At 42.2% G+C, this 25185-nt stretch overlaps 1 protein-coding gene across 5 annotated transcripts in view; it reads right to left on the bottom strand.

Annotated features, from left to right (window-relative positions):
* LOC133118084 (SH3 and PX domain-containing protein 2A-like) overlaps positions 1-25185 on the bottom strand; it is an 88990-nt gene that overhangs the window by 12828 nt on the left and 50977 nt on the right. For 3 of the 5 annotated variants that reach the window (XM_061227784.1, XM_061227787.1, XM_061227789.1), the window contains 3 exons: positions 19609-19653; positions 14834-14962; positions 2339-2452 (listed from right to left, as the gene is read on the bottom strand). In XM_061227784.1, coding sequence (XP_061083768.1) covers positions 2339-2452; positions 14834-14962; positions 19609-19653 — 288 coding nt within the window. The remainder of the gene's footprint in view (positions 1-2338; positions 2453-14833; positions 14963-19608; positions 19654-25185) is intronic. The other 2 variants (XM_061227786.1, XM_061227788.1) reach the window with 1 other exon arrangement.

Raw genomic sequence — 25185 nt, 5'->3', positions numbered from 1 at the left:
GTGGTCCAAGGCGATCCCTCAGTGACAGAATTACCCCAACCGACCTCCACCCCCCCCCATGCCCACCCATCCCATAATGCTTAGTGTTTGAGCCTGTGATTAATTTCTGAAGTAAAGACAACTGGGAATTGTAGGCTGAGAGCTGAACATTAGTGTACTGCCCCCCCCCCCCCCCCCCATGTCATTTCTGCAGCAGATCGCCGTGTCATCACCATGGGGACCGGGGGTCTGATGGCTGTGTGCGCTGTTTTATGAGAACAGATTAATGGAGAGGCTCGGTGTGATGTCATCTCCGCGACCGCAGTGCTGCTGCAAGATGATCTGACGATTGCTATCATTGGTATACGCTATAATGCAAAACATGTACTGCAAAAAGGCTGTTAACCTAAAATCTGCCATCATTTTACCCTGCATTGAAAAAAAGGTACAGTATTCGGATGAAACCTGTGCCTATTTTCCATTTCTAAATGGAAATGTCATGGGACCACGTGACAGTATGAAGACTACATTTAAATATAAGGAGTGATTCCTGTAGCTCAAATAATTCAGATTGCTGTTAACAATTTGCACATACTCATTAGTTACTGTTGAATCTGTGATAGAATTTTCTCATGTTTCCAACTGGTAACTGAATGAGCAGCACACATCCATACTTGACAAATGCCTGTAGTGTTAATTAAATGCATACATTTAAAGCAGTGGGAGAGATAAATGTCATTTTCAACCGTTCTCAGTTTACAGTTTATTTCTCAACATTTTCTGTTCCAACACCAGGCTCAAAGACATCTAGGGGACCCCCAACATATTGTATTTTGAAACAAAGTTTTATGTTTTGTAATATTTGTAATAATATATATAGTCATTGCATATGGAGTCTGGCCTGGGACCTCCTACAGTACTTTCAAGGACCCGCAGTTGAAAACCCAGGGTTTACAGAATCAGCCTAGCCTAGTGTGAATGTGGATGCATCACATGAATGACACCTGATTCTGAAACAGGTTTTGCAGTGGGGAGAGGAGGCTTCTGGGAAATGAAGTCAGAGGCTGACAGAAGGCACGCTGGGACAATCTCACACTGGGGCTCTCCTGACAGATATACTTATTCCATTTCAGGATAGGAAGGCCCACTGTAGCCACTCGCGATGAGGTCATTACGTGGCTGAAAACATCACAAAAACGACAACAAAAGATTTAGTAGCTGCGTGGTAGCACTGAGCAATGGGCGCTGTGTGCACGCTTACTGTGCCAGTGACAGATGCAATCCCCCACCAACAGTCACCAATCATGTTTGCGCAGGGTTTTGTTTCTATGAGAACGACGGCAGGAGCACACCACCTCCGACTATTTGTCAAAATCTCTCACTGTTTGTTTTGCACACAAAGTAAACCGAGTTAAAACCCACCGCAGCTTCGAGAAAGAGAAACAACAGGCGGCGCGCCTCGGTAGTAGCAGATGATCACTTCAGTACCGGCTGCCTGATGCGATCTCTCCTGTTTTACGTCCGCGCTCATCGTCGAGAGGAAGGCAGCCGTTAGCGCAAAGCTCTGCGCGCTCTGATGGAATCGGGACTCGCTGTTATGTGACATATCTTGGATGGCTAAGGAGTGACTTAATTTCTCCTGTGGCTTGGGGATTTAAACATGGAGATTATTGTGAAAGAATAGTTGGCTGTGTTTCTTATGAGACCATGGCTTTGGACACACCCATGGACAGGTTTCTATCCCATAATGCCGTTTAGACAAACACAAGTGTCATAGTACATACAACTGGAATTATATATTTAGACTAGGTTTGTAGTTTACTGTGGAGGTTGGTGCCTTGAAAGTGAAAAGGCAGTTTGGTGATACCTTCATTCAACATGTTAATTCTCCGCAGCACTTTTTACTGTTTCCCTGAGTCTGGGGTTCGGTCAGATCTCTTGAGGGAGATTTTTCTCCGAGAATCATATTTTTCTTGTTCGAAAAATGAAAAGCATATTGCGGCTTTGAAGAGCGGGCAGCAGCAAACCCCTTCGGAGAGACACGTTTCGTGACTGCGTTTAAATTTGAAACGGATACGGCACAAGGTCTGACTCAAACCGAACGCTTGCACACAACTTTCGTTTTATTTCATTTCCCGGATAGATTAGAGCGTGTCTTCGTTGAGCATTTAGCAGACACTCCCATTCTGAACTATTTAGACTGATGAAATTTTTTCATACATACTTCATACACTTCCATACTTTATTGAAGCCAGTCAGGCTCTTTTGCTGAAGGGTACAATGGCAGTCTCCCACCTGGAAACCAACCCCCCAACCCCCCAACCCCCCAAACCACTGACTGCAGCCCAGGGAGTGTTACCTTCTCCTGCCCTGGAAGTGCTGAGCTCCAGGTCGTCGCGTGTGCCGTTCTGAGAGTCCAGATAAGTGGCTGGGACCCAGCCCTGCTCCTCAACTGTGCTGACGAACCACCATCCTGCACAGAACACAAACTAGGTCAGCTCAAACTCACGCTGTGTGTGTGTGTGTGTGTGCGTGAGTGTGAGTGTGGGTGAGTGTGTCTGTGTGTGTATGTATGTGTGTGATGAAATTTCTGAATTTTGAAGTGTGCAAAAAGCCCGCCTAGAGGGTGTCTTGTATTGAGCCAGCTGGAGGAAACTCAATAGACTGCCAGTTGAACTTACGCCTACCTACATCCCCCCTATGGATTCCCACACTGACACTATGTGAGGAGTTAAAACTCCAGAACTTTTATCAATAGTTCCTGTTTGTAATATGTTTTATTGACTGGGTTTTCATCATCAGAAACAGCTCTCCCACTCAAAATCCAAGATACCGTCAACAACAAACCCAACTCAAACCTGTCAAAACAAACAAGATGGGAGTTAAAAATCATGACAAACATGTTTTTCCCTGTGTCTCTTTCAATATGATGTTGATTATGATTATGACAGATATTATGATTGTTCATTCAGTACACAGCTAAATACAACTAAGAGGGAACCCATTAGCTGGAAAAAAATCATTACAGTTCAGAAATTATTTATGTGTAGAGCCTTGCAAATAGAATAACCTATTATGACCATCCCGATTCAGAGAAACAAAAAACTGGATACATCATTAATTCTGAAAGGAAAAAATAAGCAAGGACAATGATATACAACTTTTTTAATAGCATAATGTTTGCACAATAAAACAAACACAATACAGTATTCTGAAGGAAATGCTATATATTAAGCTTGTTTGGAAACATTTAACCTGTTTGCACGTATGTGTCTCAGCAAAATGATTTCATAATCCTACATTACTAAAAGGCAGAACAGCAGTAATTTGGACTGTCATCATTTAGTGTAGAGGATCAGAACTGGCCCAAACATACAACGGGTCCCTTCTTTCAGAGTCAGATCACTAACATACTCAGAGTTACACAAAATGGCTGTCAGATAACTGACTGGCAGTAGTGTGTAGTAGCAGATCTAGTCACCAGGAAGTGTCAAACACATCTGTTTTACTCTCAAGCACAGCAGTTCAAGTAAAGACATAAAATCAATGGCTTCCTGTGCCAATGACTGTGGGTGGTCATGAAAACCGAGTGCTTTTACCCTCTAGCAAAAGAATCAAAATCATATTTCATGTTTATTGAATATTTATTGAAGTTACAACATACTATCACTGTGCTGCTCCACAGGTCTCTTTCACAGTGGAAAAGCTCTCTAAATAGCTGAAACTTCTGCCCAATGCCTTCTCGAGATTTTACCACTTAATTAAAAGCATCTACTTGGCTCAAAGCGGCCTGTGTAGCTAATGGCAGAGATTTGAGGACGTGGATCTGACCAACAGTTTTTTTTCTTTCTCCTCTTAAGGCCAAGAACATCACTCATCTTGGGAGGATGTGTTTTTCAGTTTCCAAGATGAAGACTTTTAAGGCTGATTTAGCTGTGGCTGACCTGTGCACCATTATCATCAATCATAATTTGCATGGGTGTATCTTCATCAGCATAGCAGCCAGCAACTCTGTTTTAATGTCACGGTTGACTACTGCGATGGATTATAAGAGCACTGCTTTCTCAAATTGGAGGCACAACCCTGACACATATAGCATGACTTTACCAGAGTTCAGTGTCTGCAAAGCAGCTCTGTTGGAGGGGAATTGTGCCAAGTACAAATATAAAGGCTTATGAGTAAATTATTAAAATGTTTTTCAGAGGGTAATGAGTTTAGGTCTTTGGCTAAGAAGTTTTGGAGTGGTTGCTGGTCCAGAGGGCTTTTGCCTTTTTATCTAAAATTGATAATTATCATTAATAAACCAAATCATAACCCTTCATACAATACCACCGAGCATGATGATTGCTGCAGTACAAATATGTTTTTGTTCCTGTTCATATTCCATGAGCAGAAATGACCAAACTTCATTCTGTCCTGTTCCAATCCATAAATATATTTTTATTAGTGCAGCAGTGTAGCATAATGGTCAGGGAACTGCAATTGTAACTCTAAGGTTGCAGGTTTGATTCCCAGGTGGGGCACTGCTATTGCATCTTTGAGCAACAGTACTTCACCCAGCAAATATTTGGTCGTATACATGAATTGTATGAAGAGAATATAAGCTGTGCACTGTAAGTCAACTGTGAGTGTCTAAATACTGGGATTAATGCAACTCAATTAACTGCTTCGTTGTTTTTGTTTTATCCAGGCCCAGAGATGGGCCCTTGATGCACACCTGCATTACTGCACACTGTGCCCCTTGTGTTAGAACTCCCTGCAGCATGCTTCACAACTTCCTCATGTCACTCCAGTCACTAAAAAGCGTTCCTGTGTCACCCCGGAAGTGAAGACCGTTATGCAACCAAACTAATTTACTCCAGGATATTTAGTCAGTACCCCAAGATGAAGACCGTTTCGTCACCGCGTGAAACAATTCCCTTGTGATAAAGATACTGTTATCAAGTCATCCTAAATATTAAATACTTTGGCATTTTGTCAGATAACTATCTTGTCTCCCTAAGATTACATATTCAATTGTTCTTTCAAGATTTTTTTGAGATGTTCTTTGTTCTTTCATTTTGAAGTCCCAGTACAAGATTGTTTAGATAAATGTTGAAAATTTTGTACACCTACACTTAGCAGTGAGAATGGGTTTCTGGTGCAGTTTGTGCAGTTGCTCTATTTGTGGATGGCCGACACCTGGTTGGTTTCAGCCATTAGCTATCATTGGTGCAGTCCAAAGCTGACCGCTCTGTGGTCATGAGCTTCAGAATATATTTCACCTCCTGAAAGGTGGCATGGAAATTGCATGATGTCCCTGTTTACAGACAGCCAGATATCTAGAAAGTTCCATTTGTTATTCCACAAGGAAGGCCAATGGTCATTCACTTACTTGAAATACTTGTGTGTTCTACCACTTTGAAATGACCGATTATGTGATAAGGTCTACGAAAGCATCTATGACAACCTTATTGTAAAGGGCAGTATGCAGATTTCTCTTGTTTACTGATCAAGTAACTTTGGATAACTACCTCTGCTCCTAAAGATAAAGAAATAAAACCATGGGCCAGCAGAGGACACATGAAGCAATGCAATGCAAGAATCAGAATACAGTCACATGCATATTTTAGACCAGCCTTCAGCCTTCAGCCCAGGTTGAAAAGAAAAATCCCATGCAATGGAATTCTCCAGAAACCCACCGTTGCTTACTTCTTCAGACTCAGACACAAGCAGGCATACAGTATTCATGACTGCGTTGCCTCTCAAGGAGGCTGGGGGAGATGTGTGTGAGTCGCCCCCACAAAGCCCTCTAACAGAGCGAACGTCTGTCCATATCCCAGCCCCTCTGACACACCCCGCTTGGTCCGTATCCTCCGCAAGTTCAGCCGAATGTAAACCAGTATGAATTATTCACCGCAGAAGGTTCTAGGTTACCACGGTTTTTCCACTGATGTCTTCCTGCTACTTCTTGGCACGCAGAAAACAAACATACAACAACAGCCAGTGCAGCACTCCAGAGTTTGTGAACTCCTGCTTAAGTACACAAGTCTTTTTCAACACTCAAACCAAACAAGCACCCCTAAGACCACCGAGCCATCAGAGCAGAAGTGGACTTAGTTGCTCTGACATTCTGTTTGTATTGAAGGCACTAATGTGGACTTTGTCCTAACCTGACACCACCTCCAGGACCACTTAAGTGAGACCAGTCTGCCCGCATTAAGCAGAGATATCTGCCTACATTTGAAACTAATAAAACAATATCTCCACACTAGAAGACACCATAGCCTGTAATATACCCTCTGTAATATACCCACATCATCTTGTGGAAGAGAGATGGTTGCAGTTGTTTCCAGTAAGCTGTCTGACAGGTGTTTCCATTCAGACCAAAGAAGATTAGTCGCCACTTTTTTTGAACTTTTAGTTTTTGACAGACAGACAGACAGACAGGCAGACATCCTGACCTGTTTTTATGCTCATAATTCACCCACAGTCTAGAGAGCACGCAGTGCTCAGCCAAGCCGGGACTGTAGTCATGCTGAAAGCCCTGCTCAGATTGAAGAAAACATACTGTATCTTGGAAAATAAACCGACAGGAGCCAAATTGAGTTAAATGATGATGCGATTATATAAAACGTCAGACTAGCATAGCGGAAAGTCAAACGTGGTTGTGTTATGTGCATAATGAAGAGGGCTCCAATGATTTCATACGGCTTTAACACAGTATCCTTGATTTTGCCATTAAAAAACACTTTGCATCTACTAATTAGAAAATGTCATATTTTATTAGTGTGACAAATACTGTGATGTGGGGGTGGGGGAATCCCAAATTACAAGTTAAGTGGGCTAGGGTGAGGCCTTGTCAAAAATGTAATTATTTTTAAACATCCACTGTGATTCATGACAAACATGATATACAAAGTTAATATTGGTTACATTCATATTTAAGCATCAATGGACTGTGAGACATGTCAGTAGTCCATTGTTACCTAAAATTACTTTAATTGACTAAAAAAGTAGATACTGCTTAAATTCGGCCAACTAAATTACCAAAGAGTACGTAGAGCAAATGTCTTGCTCAATTGTTTGACATGATATGTTTTGAAAAATGTATTGAAATGGGCCGATTTAGGCCGAATAAAGCCATTTCCCAGAATAGAAGCCTGAGGAAAACAGGTGTCATTCTCCATTGGGGACAAAATGTTCCCACAATGTTACTGGAATGCTGTGTCAGTGTTATGACACAAATTAAGCAAATCTATGTGAATAAAAGATTGAGGAGTGAATGAAGTCAGCTCTAACAAAAAGTATACTGGCAGTCTGGCAGACTTCTGAACACAAAGTGTTAGAGCAGTGTGGCATTCACAGGTTTAATATAAATAAGAAGTGTTATTGGTGGCTTTGGTCCCAGTCCTTTCAGAGCTAAGGTACCACCTGGCCTATACTTGGGCAGAGCTAACAGAACACCAGAAACAAGCTATAAAATGCTTTTGAGCAAATGACAGCCATAACACAAGTGCTCATTTCCTGGCTTAGTCAGACGTCTATATATTACAGGTGCAAACTGTGAAGGACCTCTCACCTTCAAAAGCAGAGCATTTACATTTGAAAGGCAAGTCTGAAAATTGCCTGTCTAGTTATCCATGTACCCAGAACAATGATAAAAAGGCACCTGTGTGTAAAAGCACGGCTTGATTGCATTACCAATGTTCTCCCCGTACTTAGAATAGAAATACCAAGAACTGGCCAACTTCTGTACCTGTAGATTTCATGGAAAGAGAAAGTAAATCAAGGGTTTTGCAAGAATGACATTCTCAATGAAAGACATATGCAAATGCAGGAGTGAAACGTGTCTTTGGCCAGGGGATGCTCAGATCTCTGAGCATGACCTACAAACACAACACAAAATCCAACACGCAAACATAATAACAGCAGAACAGGTCTTACTTCCCCTGGGATATACTAGTCCCTGCATCCTAGAAAACATGCCTGATTTATTACGAAACATTGTGTTCCTCCAACAAAAGTGAGACAATCTGCATTTAGAAGAGAGCGGGGTCTTTTGTTGTATAAAATCCAGTTGTAGACAGGTTTTATCTGAGAAACACCTTCCTGGTTATCAGAGTTCATGCACAGGCAATTACATTTGAATTATCTAGGCTATTGTGATGACAGTAACCCATGATGTGTGCAATAGTCTGGTCAGGGATAGGTAGGCAGTATAAAGTGCCAGGGGAGGCAGGCTGTAAAAAGTGCAGTGTGCAGCAACCACACTTGGGATAAAATGATCTACTACTGTTCAGTAAAGTGCAGTGTGCATGGAGTAGATCATCCAACTTTATTAAGCGGTAAGAGGTAAAAGCTATACTGAGGAGACAATTGCTCTTGCACAGGCAAATGTAAAGAGACCTCTTCATACTAAAATGTGTGACATATCCACTGTGTACATACAGTTCATGACATCTGGTCTTCTTGAGCCCTTGCATACTGCAGTCGTGACATAACTTGTCTTTAGAAATAGCGGAAACACAGATGTCAATATGAAATGTCGGAAATGAAAACACGATCAGTGCAAGAAAAAAAAACTATTGCATTCCCACTGACCAGGGAATATAGTAAGATGAGTAGGGCACGTTCCCTTGTTGGGTAGAGAGACGCACTCAGAGGGACCTCAGCCTCATATTCAGACGTGCATGACCTTCAAGTGTCGTGACAAGCTTTCAATCCAGCTGTCTTCCATCACAGTCAGGTTTCCAAGCCAAATGCACCAGGGTGTGAGATATGACAGAATAACAGATATCAGTACTGCATTGCATAACATCCGCAACCATTCCCAAAACTAGGCCAAAAGGATCGATGGTCCTCCTACCCCTCCACTTGCCCGGAAACTCTCCCCCCAACAAAAGGAAGATGAAGTGAGCAGAGAAGTTGGCGAATACAGGGGCCGTACTCCGTTCTGACACCTGACCCATTCATGCACAGATTGAAAACTTCAGCAAAAACGGTACAGTACATGACATGGTGCTCTGAACAAACGACTACAGGACACACACACACACACACACACACACATGGGTTGTCACACGTTACAGTTGTCAGAAATTACTAGGAAAGCAGTAGTCCAGTCTACACCATCATTGCTGGAGAGCATACTAAGAACAATCGTAATGCATAACACACTGTCTGCAATAAAAGTGCCCTGCTTCCAATTAGCGGATTGTCCTGTTTACTATCTATACAAGACTCTGCATATCATGGGCTGTCTATCATATTGAATTGTACACCAAACATCTTTACAGTTATATATATCGTTGATAACAAAGGTAATTACGGCTTTTGTGTGTTGATGTAGGGTACCCCAAGGCTCCAGTGCCGAAGCAGACACGTATATGAGGAGAAAGGAGAGTGAGCGCACATTTGGCCAAGACATCAAAGCAGCATTAAGACCGCTCACATCCCCATTTCAAAGGCAGGGAACAAGGATATATCCCGTTCACTTTCTTTTCAAGATGAAAAAGATGAATTCAGCTTTTCAGAAGCACCACAAGTTGCTTCACATACTTATCTCGCTGGTCACCTGCAAAATCATCAAAACATGACTTGCTTTCAGTACAGATATTGCATAAAAACAAGCATTGGCATTAAAGCACATGCTCAAAATACATGGCTATGATTGTAACCAAATTGTATATTTCCAGGAGTAGTACAGTAACAGACCTGTATTCCAATTTAACTATTAGCTACAATAACAATGTTTAAAACTTTGCTATTGTAGCTAATAGGTGCTTGCATATTGGCAAGTGAAAACTTTACTGCACAACAGTGACTTCATACGCAGCAAATACTATTATCAATAGGTCACTATAATAAGCTAAAGCTCACTAGTGCAAATTACATTCACTCCTGACAGTTTTGTTTTGGAGGTCAAAAACAGTAAGTACTGCATCACCATTCTGCAGTTAGCACAGCTCGCCATCAAAGCTTGAACTTGAACAGAGAACATTTATACATGAGCCTACATAAGTCAAATGGCCTGTTCTTCTCATTAAACTCTGTTATGAGACCGACACAAAAACACAATTAAAATGGAGCGTAAAACTCTTGTCCACCTCCGCCTGAACCAATCAATAAAGGCCTTCTGGTTTTTCATTTACTCTTTAAAATCCTCACTTCAAAAAGAGATCTAAGTTGACCACTATTTGCTATTCCAGGCAAGCCCTCAAGGGCACTCTCTATAGCAGAACCCAATGGGGGATACAGGTACATTGACTGCATTTTAACTGGGAAAGCACCATTATATTTAAGCTACTGTACTTCGTAACAGTATACAATGTGTCACAGCAAGGAGAAATATGCATGCCTTGGCAGCATTTAGCTTGAATATGATTAAATTTAATTATTACTGGGTGAAGTGGGCGTTTGTTATAAATGTGCATCAATATCATAATGAATCAGTGTTCGGAAGGTACGCCACCCCTGATGTTCCTTTAGAGAACTCACTCACTTCAACGTGGAAGGAAACTTTTTTATGATTTGTATGGGGGCATTCCCGAAGTTAGTTTTTCCGGAGAAGGGTTGAAGCAGATGCTTGTTTAACACGGGGAAGAGACGATAGTTCGGCTGATGGAGATCGGCTAGCAATGCGCACTGCCTTTTTACTGTGACACGTTCCAGTAGATCGTCTAGCAATACTAGCTTACGGCAGATATGATATACAGCTGGAGAGATGCCACGCCATCCAGGAAGATTGAAAACATAAGTCTGAAGGGATCTCTGGGTGAGAGAGTGGGCTAAGCCCATCTAACTATGCCCATGGGAGGTTAATAGCCTCTCCGATCCCTTTTGAAGAATAAAGCTAGCAAATTGTAAAAAAGGAAGCGAAAAAGGGAAAAAATTGCTTCAAAAGGAAATGAGATGACTAAGCTTCAGACATCAGTACTCTGACAATCATACAGTTAACTCCCTGAAATGTGTATGCTATTAGTGCAATATGTGGTTAGACTCAATACTGGTTGCACGAAGAAGGAGGTAACTGAGGTAAACATGAACCCTTTCAGTCCCGAGCCCAGTATGAAGTGGCTCCCAAGGGGAAAAACAAAAAACATCCAGTGAGCAGCAGTTCTGTGAGCAGAAACGCCTTGTTAATGAGAGAGGTCAGAGGAGAATGTCCAGACTGGTCAAAGCTGACAGGAAGTTGACAGTAATGCAGATAACCACGCATTACAACAGTGGTATGCAGAAGAGCATCTCTGAACACACAACGCTTCAAAGTGGATTAGCTAGAGCAGCAGAAGACCAAAAAATAAGTTGAATAAATACCTCACTGAGTGTATGTATATATATTTTTAAATGGGTCAGTATATACTGTACAGTGAGTATATAGCCTGCATTTATCCACCTGACCCTTTCTTTACTTTAAGCAAAGCAGAGACACACTGACAAGGTAGTGACAACAGCAGGAGCAGGGAACGGGCAGTATCAGGTTTCAGAGACCGTAAGCTGCTGAAGCTCATTTCCATGCACAAACTTTCCAAGTAAAAGGAACATGGTTAATTCTGTATAATGGTTTAAGGCCAGACCTGGCCCACTTTCCAACCTCAGAGAACCCTGGCACTCCAGCCTTTTGGGCCCCGTACGGTTTCATTTTGTAAAACTGTAACTCATAAATCTGGAAAATGGAAGATAAATACCTAAAGTGACCTGTACACATCTCACTTAATCGGTCTCTTGCCATTCTGTCATTTGCTTTTCGAAGAAACATTTTTCCGAGAAGGTAGTTATTTACAAGGAAAACCTCCCTCAAGCAGTGCACCAGGAAACTATGTGACAAGTACAAAAAAAGCATAATTCATATCATAATTTGAGTGGTCCGAGGGGAAATCTGCTGCCGTCGTGTAAAGAATAACTTTGCATCTACTGAAAACACAGATACTGTTTCTTACACGTCTGGTCTTAATGCACATAATATTAATAATATTATCTCATACAGCATTTTTGCCTTTGTAGAATAACCAGTAGTCAGTCCAGCATTACCATTTTAAACTAAAACTGTAGCACGTACATTTAAATAAGCCAGGGATGGATGCATTAGATGATGATGTCAGTATTAATCTCTAAAGTTTATTTACTGTTTCATCTTTTGATAGAATGGTATGTTTTAGCTGCTCTGTTTGGAAGCACAAGAATAATCTTTATTGCCTGTTTTATGTAAATCTCAATCTAAAGTTTAATCTGTTATACAGGGGCTGGATCTAAATTCTTATAAATTTGTCAAAAAACCTTGTCAAAAACCTTGGGACAAGGATGTTGCCAATTATGCCCCTGGTAATCCCAGTTCCCATTTAAACTAAATCTGTGGCTGGATGCAAGGTCCATTTTACGGGAATGAGGTTTTTAGTGAGGTTTAATGAGGTTATGTGAAATTACATGTAGAGTGTACAGCAGTTTTCTGCTGGTCCAACTGTGCCTCTTATGAGAAATAATCATCGCTATTGACAGCGGAACTCCAGGTTCTGTCTGTCTCCCACTGGCCAGACAATTTGGTTGATTCACAGAAATGTATTGGGATGTAATATAGCTTTTTCATCAAGAACCATAATGGCTGCTGTGTCCCCCTACAGCTATCTGCATGACATGATGGTATTGCGAGAGGCTGAATTTTGTCCAGCTTTCTCAACACTGGCCTGTTGGTCTTTCCACCTCGTCACTAATTACATAAAAATAAACCAAGAGGCCCACATGGAATGATAAATGTGAGAGGACCATGAAAAGAAATCATAAACGCTATGTTAATATGGCAGCCTGCGTTCTGTCGAAGGCAATATCAGCCCACAGTGGTGAAGCTGACAGACCTGCCATCGACGGCCAAGGAGCTTAATGAGGCCTAAAATCATCTGCATGCACCTGGGTCTGTTAGCATTGGCATCCTGCTAAGAAATTATGTCACTGCTTTTTTATTATTTTTGCCTATTTATTCTCCTGCAGATGTTGAGGGTCTAACATATACTGTACTTGTCAATGTTACAGAAGAACACACACACACACACACACACACAAACAGAAACATGTGTACACACACACATGCACCTGCATGAAACCTGCAGCTTGTCGTATTAAAGCGTCTGAGCGGTTGGGTTTCACATGGAACCCTAATGAAGGTGAAACCTGCAGTTTGTCTCATTAGAGCGTCAGAGCGGTTGGGTTTCACATGGAACCCTAATGAAAGTGAAACCTGCAGTTTGTCTCATTAGAGCGTCAGAGCGGTTGGGTTTCACATGGAACCCTAATGAAGGTGAAACCTGCAGTTTGTCTCATTAGAGCGTCAGAGCGGTTGGGTTTCACATGGAACCCTAATGAAAGTGAAACCTGCAGTTTGTCTCATTAGAGTGTCAGAGCGGTTGGGTTTCACATGGAACCCTAATGAAAGTGAAACCTGCAATTTGTCTCAGTAGAGCGTCAGAGTGGCATTAAACCTTAAAAAGTTAAAGTTTGACTGAACTCTGTGATAAAGCTCTTTTCAGTGAATAATGGATGCACAGAGTGCATGTACATTCCAAGAGAGATATTTCCACACAGGCAGGGTCGAGGAAGACAATGGATTCACTCTATGCAAAATGTATGAAAGGAACATTGAAAAAATGCCCAGCTTTCTGCTGACTGAGCCTCATTCTAGAAATGTCAAAAAAGAGCAAATGGCAGTATAGAATATAGGAATAGCTTTACACATTTTAGCATAGTCCCTTTTTACAACTGAATGGTAAATAGGTCCAAAGACATGCAGGTTATAGACTAACAATGAAAATGAGCTCATTAGCTAACTCTAGTGCATTTATTGATGTGGAAACTGAAAAATGTTGATTAACGTGCACTGTCCCTCATAAATAAATAAAACCACCAAAAGCACTAAGGGCTAATCAAATAAACTACTGGGTGGAATATTCTAGCAAATTGCAGCAAGACACAGAGGGACGGAAGCTTCACCAGTATCTGTTTTTCCCAACGGAATAAAGACTCTGCTAAAGCGTTTAAAATGTAGGTCAATGGCAATGAGCCAGCCATACAATAGTAATGAACAACATATTGAATCTATACAAAATATCCTTCTTTCTGTGTTCATAAATCCATTTCAGCAATTTTGAACACAGTCTTTTATGTACCACTGTGTGGAAGTTCTGAGCAACAAAGGTATAGAAACTGGGAAACACAATGTAAACTGCAAACTGTGTGTGTAACTGCAAACTCTCGTCTGAAGTCAAGAAAACTTGCACTCAAGAGAATAAAAAAAAAAAAACCAGAAGAACATGTTTCCATATGGTAAACCTGCAGTCGAACTGGCCAGTGCACATTACTTTAGTGTGGGTCCCTCTTTCCCTGAAAGTTATCTGGATAATTAATATACTTTTTTTTACATTCTGGCTATCTGCCTGAACCAACAGGGGAAAAACAGCCTGGGGTGTTTGTAGGACGAAAGCACCTTCCACACTCAGTGGATGGAGAAGACCGGGACAGTCCTTCCCCACCTTCAACACAGGCTGAAATCTTCTTTTCTTATACTTTTCTCAATTTCCTTCTGGGACAGTAATGTTACAGGTATCCCGTGTACATGTACAGTAGGTTTAGCTGTATACTGCAGTGAGTGTTTACGTTTTGCTTACATTACTAATTATTGTTGGTTCAGCTAACTTTACACTGAATGGGCCTACTGAGGCTAATTGGTGATATCGCACTGAACACTGATGGTCGTGTTCACTTTTGTGAGTTAAGCCATAGAACCTGTGAGGTGTAATGAGAGAGAAAGGGAGAGTGAGAGAGTGAGAGAGGGGGAAGGAGAAAGAGACACAGAGAGCAGCTTTTGAGGGGCGTCTGCGCTACTCACCGCTCTCGCTCTTCTCGATGACGTCCACCAGCTCTCCGGCCTGCAGGCTGATCTCCGAGTTCTCCTGCTTCTCGTAGTTGGCCACCACCACGTACTGCTCCAGCACCATGGGGTCCGAGCCGTCTCCCCCTGGGGAGGGCAGGAAGCAAGCCATCAGCCATGTCCCGGTCGTGCCCCCCCGAGCCCGTCTGCCCGCTGACCGGCACGCCATAAGCCAAAAAACACGCCGGTCCTCCACCAGTCACAGTGCACCCTGGGCTCAATGCACCTTCCCAAGAGCTGGGCCATATAGCCCAGGCCCACTCCAGCCAGGCCAGAGGAGACCCCCAGGAAAGTTCAACAAAGAAACATTCTCAAAATCATCTCATTTTTTCTCGAGTTCATGGAAATGTTTGGGTAAGTTTGTTCCATTTGAGCCGGGACTCCTCCATAGTCTGCCAGGCGGTGGAGAGAGAGAGTAGAGAGAGAGAGATAGAGGGAGAGAGAGGGAGCTGCAGGCGGGTTGGGGAACGAGTGCTCTGAGCGAAAGAAAAGAAGTGCTTCCCCTGGAAAATAAACAGCCTGCTTAAAGACTCCTTCTCCTCCCGGCAGAGGCTAGGGTCGGACACATAAGGGGGGCTGCACGCACCAATCGTAAGAGTCGACGCTGCGGCCCTTAAATAGAAACATATGAGTGGGACGGATCTCTGGCGAGAGCAGGGGCTGTTTATGTGAAACGGAGGAGCCAGGAGTTTCTGTGACGATAGCTGCCGCACTATTTCTGCTCCAATTAGACTTTTCAACTTCAGAGTGGCAACAGTGACTTTGTCTCAAAACTTCATCTGATGAAAAACTTTCAACACATTGCCCTCCGTTGGTCTTTACTTGAAGCCTGTCATGTGCTTGCACTTTTGCAGTTGCGGCAATGTTTTCTCTTGATTTTCACACTTAATTATGCCCCTTTTAGCTTTCCTTGTCTCCTGTGGCCCTGAGCACCACAGACCTGATCCCAGATCAGCAGCGGAACTGCATCCTCCTCCATTTTGTCCATGTTACCATGGAAATGGGCAAGCAGTGGCTTTAAAATACACATTCAATTTCCTTGCACTGAACCAAAATTAGATTAGATCAGACATACAAGACTAGATTAGCCTTCCGCTCCTGAGACACATTTATTGAACAGGTACCGGGAAATTGGCAGTGAAAGGTATTTGAATAGTTCATACGCATCTTTCATTTACAGCTAGCTTCTTTAATGCAAGGAAACAAATGAAGGATGCATACACCATTACGCCAAGTATTTGTTTTTTGACTTCATCTTATTCATGCTTTAATCAGTTTTGCAAAACATTTAATTCAGCCACTAAGCCCAAACCATTGACATGCATGCAACCAAGACAAGATCAATTATTTTGTTTTGGTAGCAGAGAAGGATAGGCTCCCCCTGTAAAATGTTCCCTTGGTGACATATAAGAATGCTTTTCTCATTTTCACTGCGGTTCAGGCCAGGGTATGCTGGCGTATAGGGTATTGTGACAAATGTTGTTGTTGTAAAATGTGTTCTGTAAATTCATTTTGATTGGATTTTTCATGAGATGTTTTAATTGCCTGAGCTGAAATGGATTTGGCCAGAACATGACCCCACTATGTCTGGAATACAGGGCCCAGGGTACACTCATGCTGAGCAGTTTCCCCAGCTGAGCCACCTGGGAGCCCTAAACCTGTATAATTTCATGTGTTATTTAAATAAAAGAGGCTTATGGTGTCTGGCGTCAGTGGCCCATGAGTAATCTGTTTCACACCTGCCAGTGGCTTTGACCTGGTTTGGCCTGAGGCCTGATTCTCAATGTTTTAAAATTGGCAAATTTGGTTACAGCAGTAACACATCCATCTTTACTTTTTTTTTTTATTTGGCAGACCTTACCTGAAAACCACCTCCTTGAAAAACATATCTGCTATTCAACCTAAAGACATTTTTTCAATGCCAGAGAGTTTCAGAGTTCCGCAAGAGGATCTGCCTTGAAAATGAACTTGTTGTAACCTCTTAGCTATCCTCAAAATTCCCAAACTGTTTCGCACTCCAGCCAACCACTCCCTTCATCAACACTGACTGGTCTGAAGATTCAAATTATACTTCAAACAAATCTCAGGAAAAATTAATTCCGCTGAACAAACGTGGTGAAGCAAGAGCCAAAATGAGAAACACACGCGTAACGCTTTGGAACTGTGAATGTCAGCACTTCCCCATCCCACATCTGTACGGAAAGTGTAATGTGATTCAATGGCTTCTTTACACAGACGCATTTCAACATAGGAAGAGAGTGAAACATGTGTTCAGTGGAATCGACTTCATTTCAGCTCGTACAAGAACATCTTGAAAATATCCTCCAGGTGTGAAACCACAGAAAAAGCACAATGTCAGTAAAATTCACATGCTTGTCCCAGCTGCTCTAAATTATTTGCTCCTATAAGCGTGCAACCTGCTGGTGAATTCTCCATTTCAATGCATGCTGCCAGCAATTGAGAAATTGAGACAATAGTACAGTGGTCCTGGTACTAGAGAGCCACAGGGGCTTTTGTTGTTACTCAGTAGTAATTAATCAATTAAAGCAGTTAATTAGCAGTTAAGTCATCTCACCTAGTTACTTGGGTCTGAATTGGTTACTGATATTAAGGCGGAAACAAAAATCAACACACCCGGCTCTCCAGGACCATGAGTGTGGACCACAGTACTAGTATATTTCCCAAGGTTCAAGTGCTTGGCCAAGGCTTTAGCTTGGCAAAGACCAGGCACACTCGAGATGTGACATTACCAGTCTGATGTGTCACTGCATACCACACCTGTGGGGTTTGGCTTAGCATCGCAAAAACCTCCAAACAACACATCAAGCTCAGAACCTGGTGGACCATCATGTCCATTGCTCTTCATTTCTTAATTAGCCCAATTGTGTACTTAATTTTCGATTTCTAGAAAACATTGTTACAGTGCCCTCCATAATGTTTGCGACCATTTATTGATTTGCCCCTGTACTCCACAATTTGAGATTTGGAATAAAGAAAATCGCATGTGGTTAAAGTGCATATTATCAGATTTGAATGAAGGGCATATTTATACACTTTGGTTTCACCATGTAGAAATTACAGTAGTGTTTATACATAGTCCCCCCATTTCAGGGCACCATAATGTTTGGGACACAGCAATGTTATGTGAATGAATGTTGTCATGTTTAGTATTTTGTTGCATATCCTTTGCATGCCATGACTTCCTGATCTGTGACCTATCATCATCAGAGTCTGGATATCTTATTTTCAGGTTGTCCTAAAAGCGATAGTAAAACACTTTACATTTGAATGGATCTCTATGGGAATTGGTGGGTGGGATTGGATCAGCAGTAAATTATGCTGATACAATATGGAACACATTTTGTAGGCTAAATGGCTTCAAGTCATTAAGGGTCCAAGGTATCAAATGAGTCTCATACCATCGTGCTGCTGCCAGATATGCAGCAGATAGGAAAATAATTGTTTCTCATGAATATTTTTTCCGTTGAGTTCAACAGAAAAATTTGTCAGCAGCAACAATCCTTTTAATGATGGTTTCAAGCTTTTATTAAAATCTGACAATGTGCGGTGTCTCGGTGGCGCAGCCTGTAGAGCACTGACCGCAAGCTCATTGTGAGCCGTGACGTCGGCGGTTCGAATCCGACCGTCCGACAATTTGTCGCACGTCTTCCCCTCTCTCGCTCCCATTCTTCCTGTCTCTCTATACTATACTGTCCAATAAATGCTGAAAAAGGCCTAAAAAATATCTTAAAAATAAAAAAATCTGACAATGTGCACTTTAACCATATGTGATTATTTTATTACAAATATCAAATTGTGGAGTACCAAGGCAAATAAATAAATGATGGCTCTTTGTCCCAAACATTTTGGAGGGCACTGTTCATTGGAGCTCCGATATTTTACTGCAGTTGGAGAATATCAATTCAGCAAGGACAGCTAGAAGGAATAAAAACAAATGCAAGGCCGGTCCTCCAGGTATGAAATATGACCTTCTCCAGAAATAAAAGTACAGTCATTGAAAACCAATGAATGATGGATGTAAATTTGGATGCTAACAAATCATAAACATCCCAAATCAGGCACACAATCAGACAAAGACACACAGTAAATAACAATTTCCACCAGGAAAAGGATAACCATGAATCATTCACTAGCTACCATGATACAGGTTTTACCGCTGTCCACAGGCCAATCGACACATACATACATGGTTCCCATGGGTAGAGGTTGATAAGAAATGTTTTATTGCTTTGAACATACTGTAAAAATCCCTCTGAGAACCATGCATATCATCACAGCTCCTTTTCACAGATTTTGCTTTAGAGTACACATTTGAATTAGAACCTTTGTTGAATTTGTATTACGATCCCTGCTGTAAAATCCAGCTATGCCAGCCTGACCAGCTTGAAAATTGAGCTGTACAAGCTGGTCATAATGCTGGTCTAGCTGGGTATGAGCTGGTCAACCAGCCAAACAATGTCAAGCTGGGAGCTGGTCTGAACTGGTGAACCAGCTACCAGCTGTTTCAAAACCTAGTAGCTTGAGCTGTTCCTTTGAACAGGGATTGTTACAGCTATGCGAGTTATTGTTCCCGGTGGAAATAAACCCAGAATGTTATGACAAACAGTTCAGCTTGATGTTCAGTTCAGTGATGTCTGAAATGCGTGCTGTCTAGAGGGCAAATCAAAAATATGCAGGACGCCCCTAAAAGGGGGCAGGGGATGCAGGGGTACCTGGCACCTCTTTCTTCGGGCTCTCCGGAAACCCGTACATCCAAACTGTGCGTTGCCATGGCAGCAGGGAGAGAAAAACAGTTATTCACTCCAACGCTGACTTCGCACTCATTCACACGACTACAGGGCATGGAATGGTGAGAGCTGAAATTGATACAATTCCCTAATGGCGACCATCCAAACGTAATGCTTTTAAACATTTAAGAAAATGCGTACTTTCTGTTTATTATTATTTTTTATTTGATTTCCTACAATTGGTAAGATGATATTGCTATCTAATGAAGGAGTTTGATGATGAGTAATCAATAGTAAATCCTTTTTTGCTTTTACTGGATACAGAGACAATCGCCTGTACATAGATAGAAAAATGCAGAGAAAACAAACCAGTACTGTCTGAGGAGCAGCAGATACCATAACCCGAAGCTACTGCGTAACATCCTGGCAGCTAGAGGGCGCTCTCCTGTTTTCTATCTGGACCCTGACATGAGAAGAGCCCTATAAAAGCTGACACTGAGTGGTCAGACATATTGCAGTATTTTCAGAAATGGGGCCTAAATTTCCCGGTTTAACCATCCCAATCTTCAGAAAGACGTAGGCTCCATAATTGGTCTCCTGAGCAAAAGCGGCAACTGCCGGAAAACCGAAAAAACTGAAAATAGTATATCAGTGAGGGCAATATAAACTAGACAGACTATAGAGCAGAAACACTGGAATATCTCTCCCTTAAAACATTTTAGCAAGGTCCGCACCTCCTCCTCCTACTCTATTGGGCCTTTCAGAAACTTTGTTGGGTATGTAAGCAGAATGCCTGATATCCATACAGCTGTTAACTCACTTTAACCCACTCCCACTCACCCAAATCCACATGCAATCAGAGCGGTCAGGGGCCTATTGATAACTATAGTACATTGTGAATGTCTATGTGGAGCATTTGCATTGTGTGTTTTCACAGATGCATGCAAGAACTTACTGTATATGCATGTGTAGATTACGTTTGATTCAAAAAGGACACATTCACACTAATACCATAACATTCCTGTATGCTCAGAGTAAGGTGATGGAGAAAGACCTGTCTCTGACCTTTGCACATATTTTTAAGGATCTTACTCTTTACTTTCTGGGTTTGGATTACAGTAGATGGATGCATCTGCCATTTTCTGTAGCAATATTCCTCACCACTGTCCAACAAACTCCCCCCCCCCCCCCCCCCCCCCCGCGCACCCACACGCTCTTCAAATGGAGAGTTGTTTCTGTGGGGGGTGGTTTGGGTGATTCACAAGAATGCTTTTTTAGAGGAGACAGGAAAACAGGATTTACTGTGCATAGTTCCATCTGATTGTGACAGGAGCGTTTCCCTCCTTTTAAATAACAATGTACGCCTAAAGCTATTATTGTGCTCATACACACAGTGCTGCTTTCAGAGAAATATCAGTAGTTTACCTCACTATTATCAATTATCATGGACACCAACCTAGAACTAAAATCAAATGCTGTCTGTATAAAGTTTGTGAGGGATTTGCAGAGAGCTCCAGATTTACTGTGTATGGATGTTAGTGTTTGTATGGATGGCCCATGAGTAGAAACAGTAGCTAACTCACACACTGCTGCTTATACATAATATAACGCTTTTACTGTGAAATGAAAAACATACGTTTTTGGGTTCTTCTCAACACCATACTTTGTCTTTACAATGCACCTGAATTGATTTTGGATGTGTGTACGCATTACTTCGTTCCACATGATAAAGTGAAGGAACACACCCTTATAAGACAGCCTTCACAAGATCGGGGCTTATAAAGAAATGCTGGATTTAATTTCCTTACAGCACAACCCAAGATTTATTTTAACTGATGTCAGACAAATGGTGATGTCACTGTACCACACCTGTAATGGTGCTTTAAGTGTAAGTGTCATGTCTGAAATGCAGCCAGGAAGCCCAAACTGTTGACAGATATTGAGTCATCGTGCGTTAGTGTTGGTGATTGAACAGAAGAAATATTTTTGCCCAACATCTGCCACTCAGTACTTAGTCTGTCTTTAATTCACTTCACTCAATGAAGAGCAACAGCCTTCTTAAACACTCCTCTTTCCAAAGGGTGTGGTAGCCTATACTTCAGAGCAAAGCAATCAGTGACTATTAATCTTACAAGTCACTATGTTTCATCATGTTCTTCAATGTTGTACAGTCTGTTGCATAAGTTTCTATAACTCTGACAAGACTTGTCATAAGAGTGAAATATTTATCTGCCTGTGGCAAGGATCCTTCTAGACAGTGAGGCTTTACCCTGTGTTTTTAATAGCCTCGAAGGTAACCTGCACTGGGTGAGCAAGGGGATAACACCTCATTAACACCAACGGCTGACTGAATGCAATCTCTTCATTTACGTACTGTATTCACCCGAGGTGTAAAGTCCAAGTGAGTGAGAAAGTAAAAATCCTGCCATGTGTTTCTTCCACCCATGAACTGTTTTCACTAATTAGTTCTACCACCTAGCTGAGGGATTGTGCTAATTAGCTAATACAGGTGATTGAACAAAATAATGGGGTGGACTTTGACTTTGTGAACCTGGATTTCCCACCTCTGATATTCACTCTGGATAGATATAAGGATTTAATATATCACACCAAAACAGACTTTTCTGCGCCACCACCTGCCATCTTTATCTAAGGCCCTCGTTTCTGAAACAAAAGAAACCGCTGGGACTGATAATTGCACTGGCGGCAGTGTAGGAAGTCATTGTTGAGGTCAGCAGGCAAGTATTTTAGGGCCTCTCCGGGGAAGCTGGAGATATTTCAGTTGCTAATTGAACACTTTCTCTTCTCACACGGGGAAGCATTTCCTGTCACACAGATATCTCGCCTGAGACGACTGAGGATGTAAAAGTAAATAAGACCCTTATAGCTTACCAAGACCCCCCTCTACGTCTCCATCCACTTTACCTCACTTCTCTCAAGATGTGCCTTCCTGCATTAAATTGACCAAATTAATACCACATAACCTGCTTAACACACACAATCTGTTCTGTTCCTCAACACAGACATTCTACGTTTAAGCTTTGTTTGTCCCAGTCAGAGAAAGGACCACACTTTCAATGGTGTGTTTTAGTGTTTGTGTTAGTTTAATTTCCATTTTGCATCTTGTTTTTTCCTCGCAACTTTCACCTTCAATCAATCTTCCAAAAGACCACTGGTAAAGTTGGGAATTGGTGGGTGGAACATTACATTACCTGCCCACAACATATTTATTCCAAATAGCGATGCAGTCCTAAGAGAATGCTTGCTGTAGACTCCAAGCTTGAATGACAACCCTGCTGTAAAATCAAGGTAGACTAGCCAGCCCAGCTTGAAAACTGTTTCAAAATATATAGTGAAAATATAGCTTGAACTGATCAAACCATGTGAAGCTGGGAACTGGTCAACCAGCTAAACAATGTCAAGCTGGGAGCTGGTCTGAACTAGTCAACCAGCTACCAGCTGTTTCAAAACCTAGCTTGAGCAGTCTTTTCAGCAGGGTAGAGAGCTACAGTTAATAACCGGGTAATAACCAGCCTGTCCTGGTGCTATAGCCTGTTTGTGAATATGGTGGCGCACTCCATCCCATAACCGGGCACCTCCTGAGAAACAGCGGCTGTGCTAAAAAAGCGAATTACAGCCTCCAGTTGTGCGAGGTCCCAGCTGCCGCAGGAATTCGGAAGGGGGTATGACACCCCTCCCCCGAGACAAAGCAGCTATGAGGTCCACCGTGCTGTGCTGCTTGGACCGGACCAAACTTAAAGGCTTCAAGCTGTGATAGCGTTCTGCATGCTAACACTCCAGCTGAGGGGAGCCGAGATACTGTATTCCCAGGGTGAGGGCCTTCTGCTGGGGAGGGAGACACAGCTGCTCCACTGATGATGATCCACAGACTGCCTTATCATCAGACTTCTGCACATTGCCAGATTATTTCCACTATTTTCATCTGGTGTTCATTCTCCTCCATTCAGGTCGAGACAAAATAATCCCAAATAACGGAAATTAAATGAATGGTTGGTAGGGGGGGGGGCACAGAATTGGCTCTAGAATTGCCCAGAGATGGGTAGGTTTCAGGTTTCAGGTGGCTGGGACTACAGCCGGGGTCATCAAATCGATGGCCGATAACTGCTGGTTTTCCACTCTCCCTTTCCCTGAGAGTCAGGTGTGGAGGCCAATCAGTAGCTAGCTAGCTACTGGCTAATCAGTAGCACCCTTCAGTTAATTACCCTGGGGGAACAGAAGATCAGGACTGGATTTGGTTTCAATGGCCTGATTTCATGATCCCTGCGCAGCCTCTCAACCTTCACTAGCACCCCCTCTGGTGAAGGAGGCACCTGCAGACAGCATGACAAGCTGCATGTGATTAGTCTTCCTCTGACTGGTGTTCGTGAGTGTGTCTTATGGTCTACGGTGTGAAAGAAGCAGCAGCAACTCATGTGCTCCAGAGGAAAGTGTATACTTGTCTACTCCAGAATTCATCGCAGAAGTTTCAGCAATGGTTTAAATGATTGGGCATTCAAAATTTGTGGAAAAAGATTTTAAAAAAACCTTAAAAGAAAAGAGAAAAAAGTAGAATGAAGTGGAACAGTTGACAGTTGCTCTGAATTTTGAATGATGGTAACTAAGACTATAATAGTTAGTCGTGAAAAACTGACTATTAATTTGTGCAAACAGAGTGAGGTTTTCCATTTTTAAGAAATGCTCATTCTCAAACAGTCGTTTAAAAGGCGGGTATCACTTAAGAAAATGGAAAGCAGCTTTAAACGCAGAAATTAACCTCAGTTTTTTTTGCGGTAGGAAAAAAAAACACATTTTCCCCACCAAAACGTAGCTCCGCCGCCTAACCTCTACTCAGCAACTCAGCTCCCTCTTCTAAGGACCCTACCTCCTACCTCACAACACCACTACAGCCCACACTCATCCTTTCATTTTCATATAAACATAACTAACCCCAAATCCTCATCCCCCAAATCCTCTGTACATCTGTTTCTCACATGTACTCTACCCACAATGCTCTCTGCCCTCACCCCAGAACAATGTATGGGAAACAAGTTACAGTCAATAAACGATCTAATTAACATGCCTCCCTGGCCCAGGGCAATTATCCATTTAAGACTCACGTATTTAACCATTTTGTACTCTCTCCCAGAGACCTCGTTCCATTGATACAACACAGCCAACCACAGGACTGAGGAGACTAACTGTGCTATCCATTATCAGGTGTGATGACGAACATCGTTCCCAAAATGCACGCATCCTGGTAACACAACAACTGGAATAGCTGTGAACTTGAAGAGCTAAGACGTGAGACGTGAGAACAAAAGCATTCAGCGCTTCCAGTAACGTGGTCGTTTAGCGGCAAAAATAGTTGCTAAATGTCTCACGGCTCAGTGTTGAAAGAAAAATGTGTTTCCTTTATTCCTTTTAAAAAAAATCATTTTAAAAAAAGGAATAAAGAAAACACACTTTGGGTCCACGGTCAGCTACACTAAGAGATGTCTAAGCAGGATGCAGGTAATACTAGAGGACACTGCTGATAGGAAGATCACTCCTAGACATGTGGTC

The sequence above is a fragment of the Conger conger genome, chromosome 18 (genome assembly GCF_963514075.1).
Source record: "Conger conger chromosome 18, fConCon1.1, whole genome shotgun sequence".
Taxonomy (NCBI): Eukaryota; Metazoa; Chordata; class Actinopteri; order Anguilliformes; family Congridae; genus Conger; species Conger conger.
Note: the sequence above shows the minus strand (reverse complement) of the source record. Positions and strands in the feature narration are given on the sequence as shown.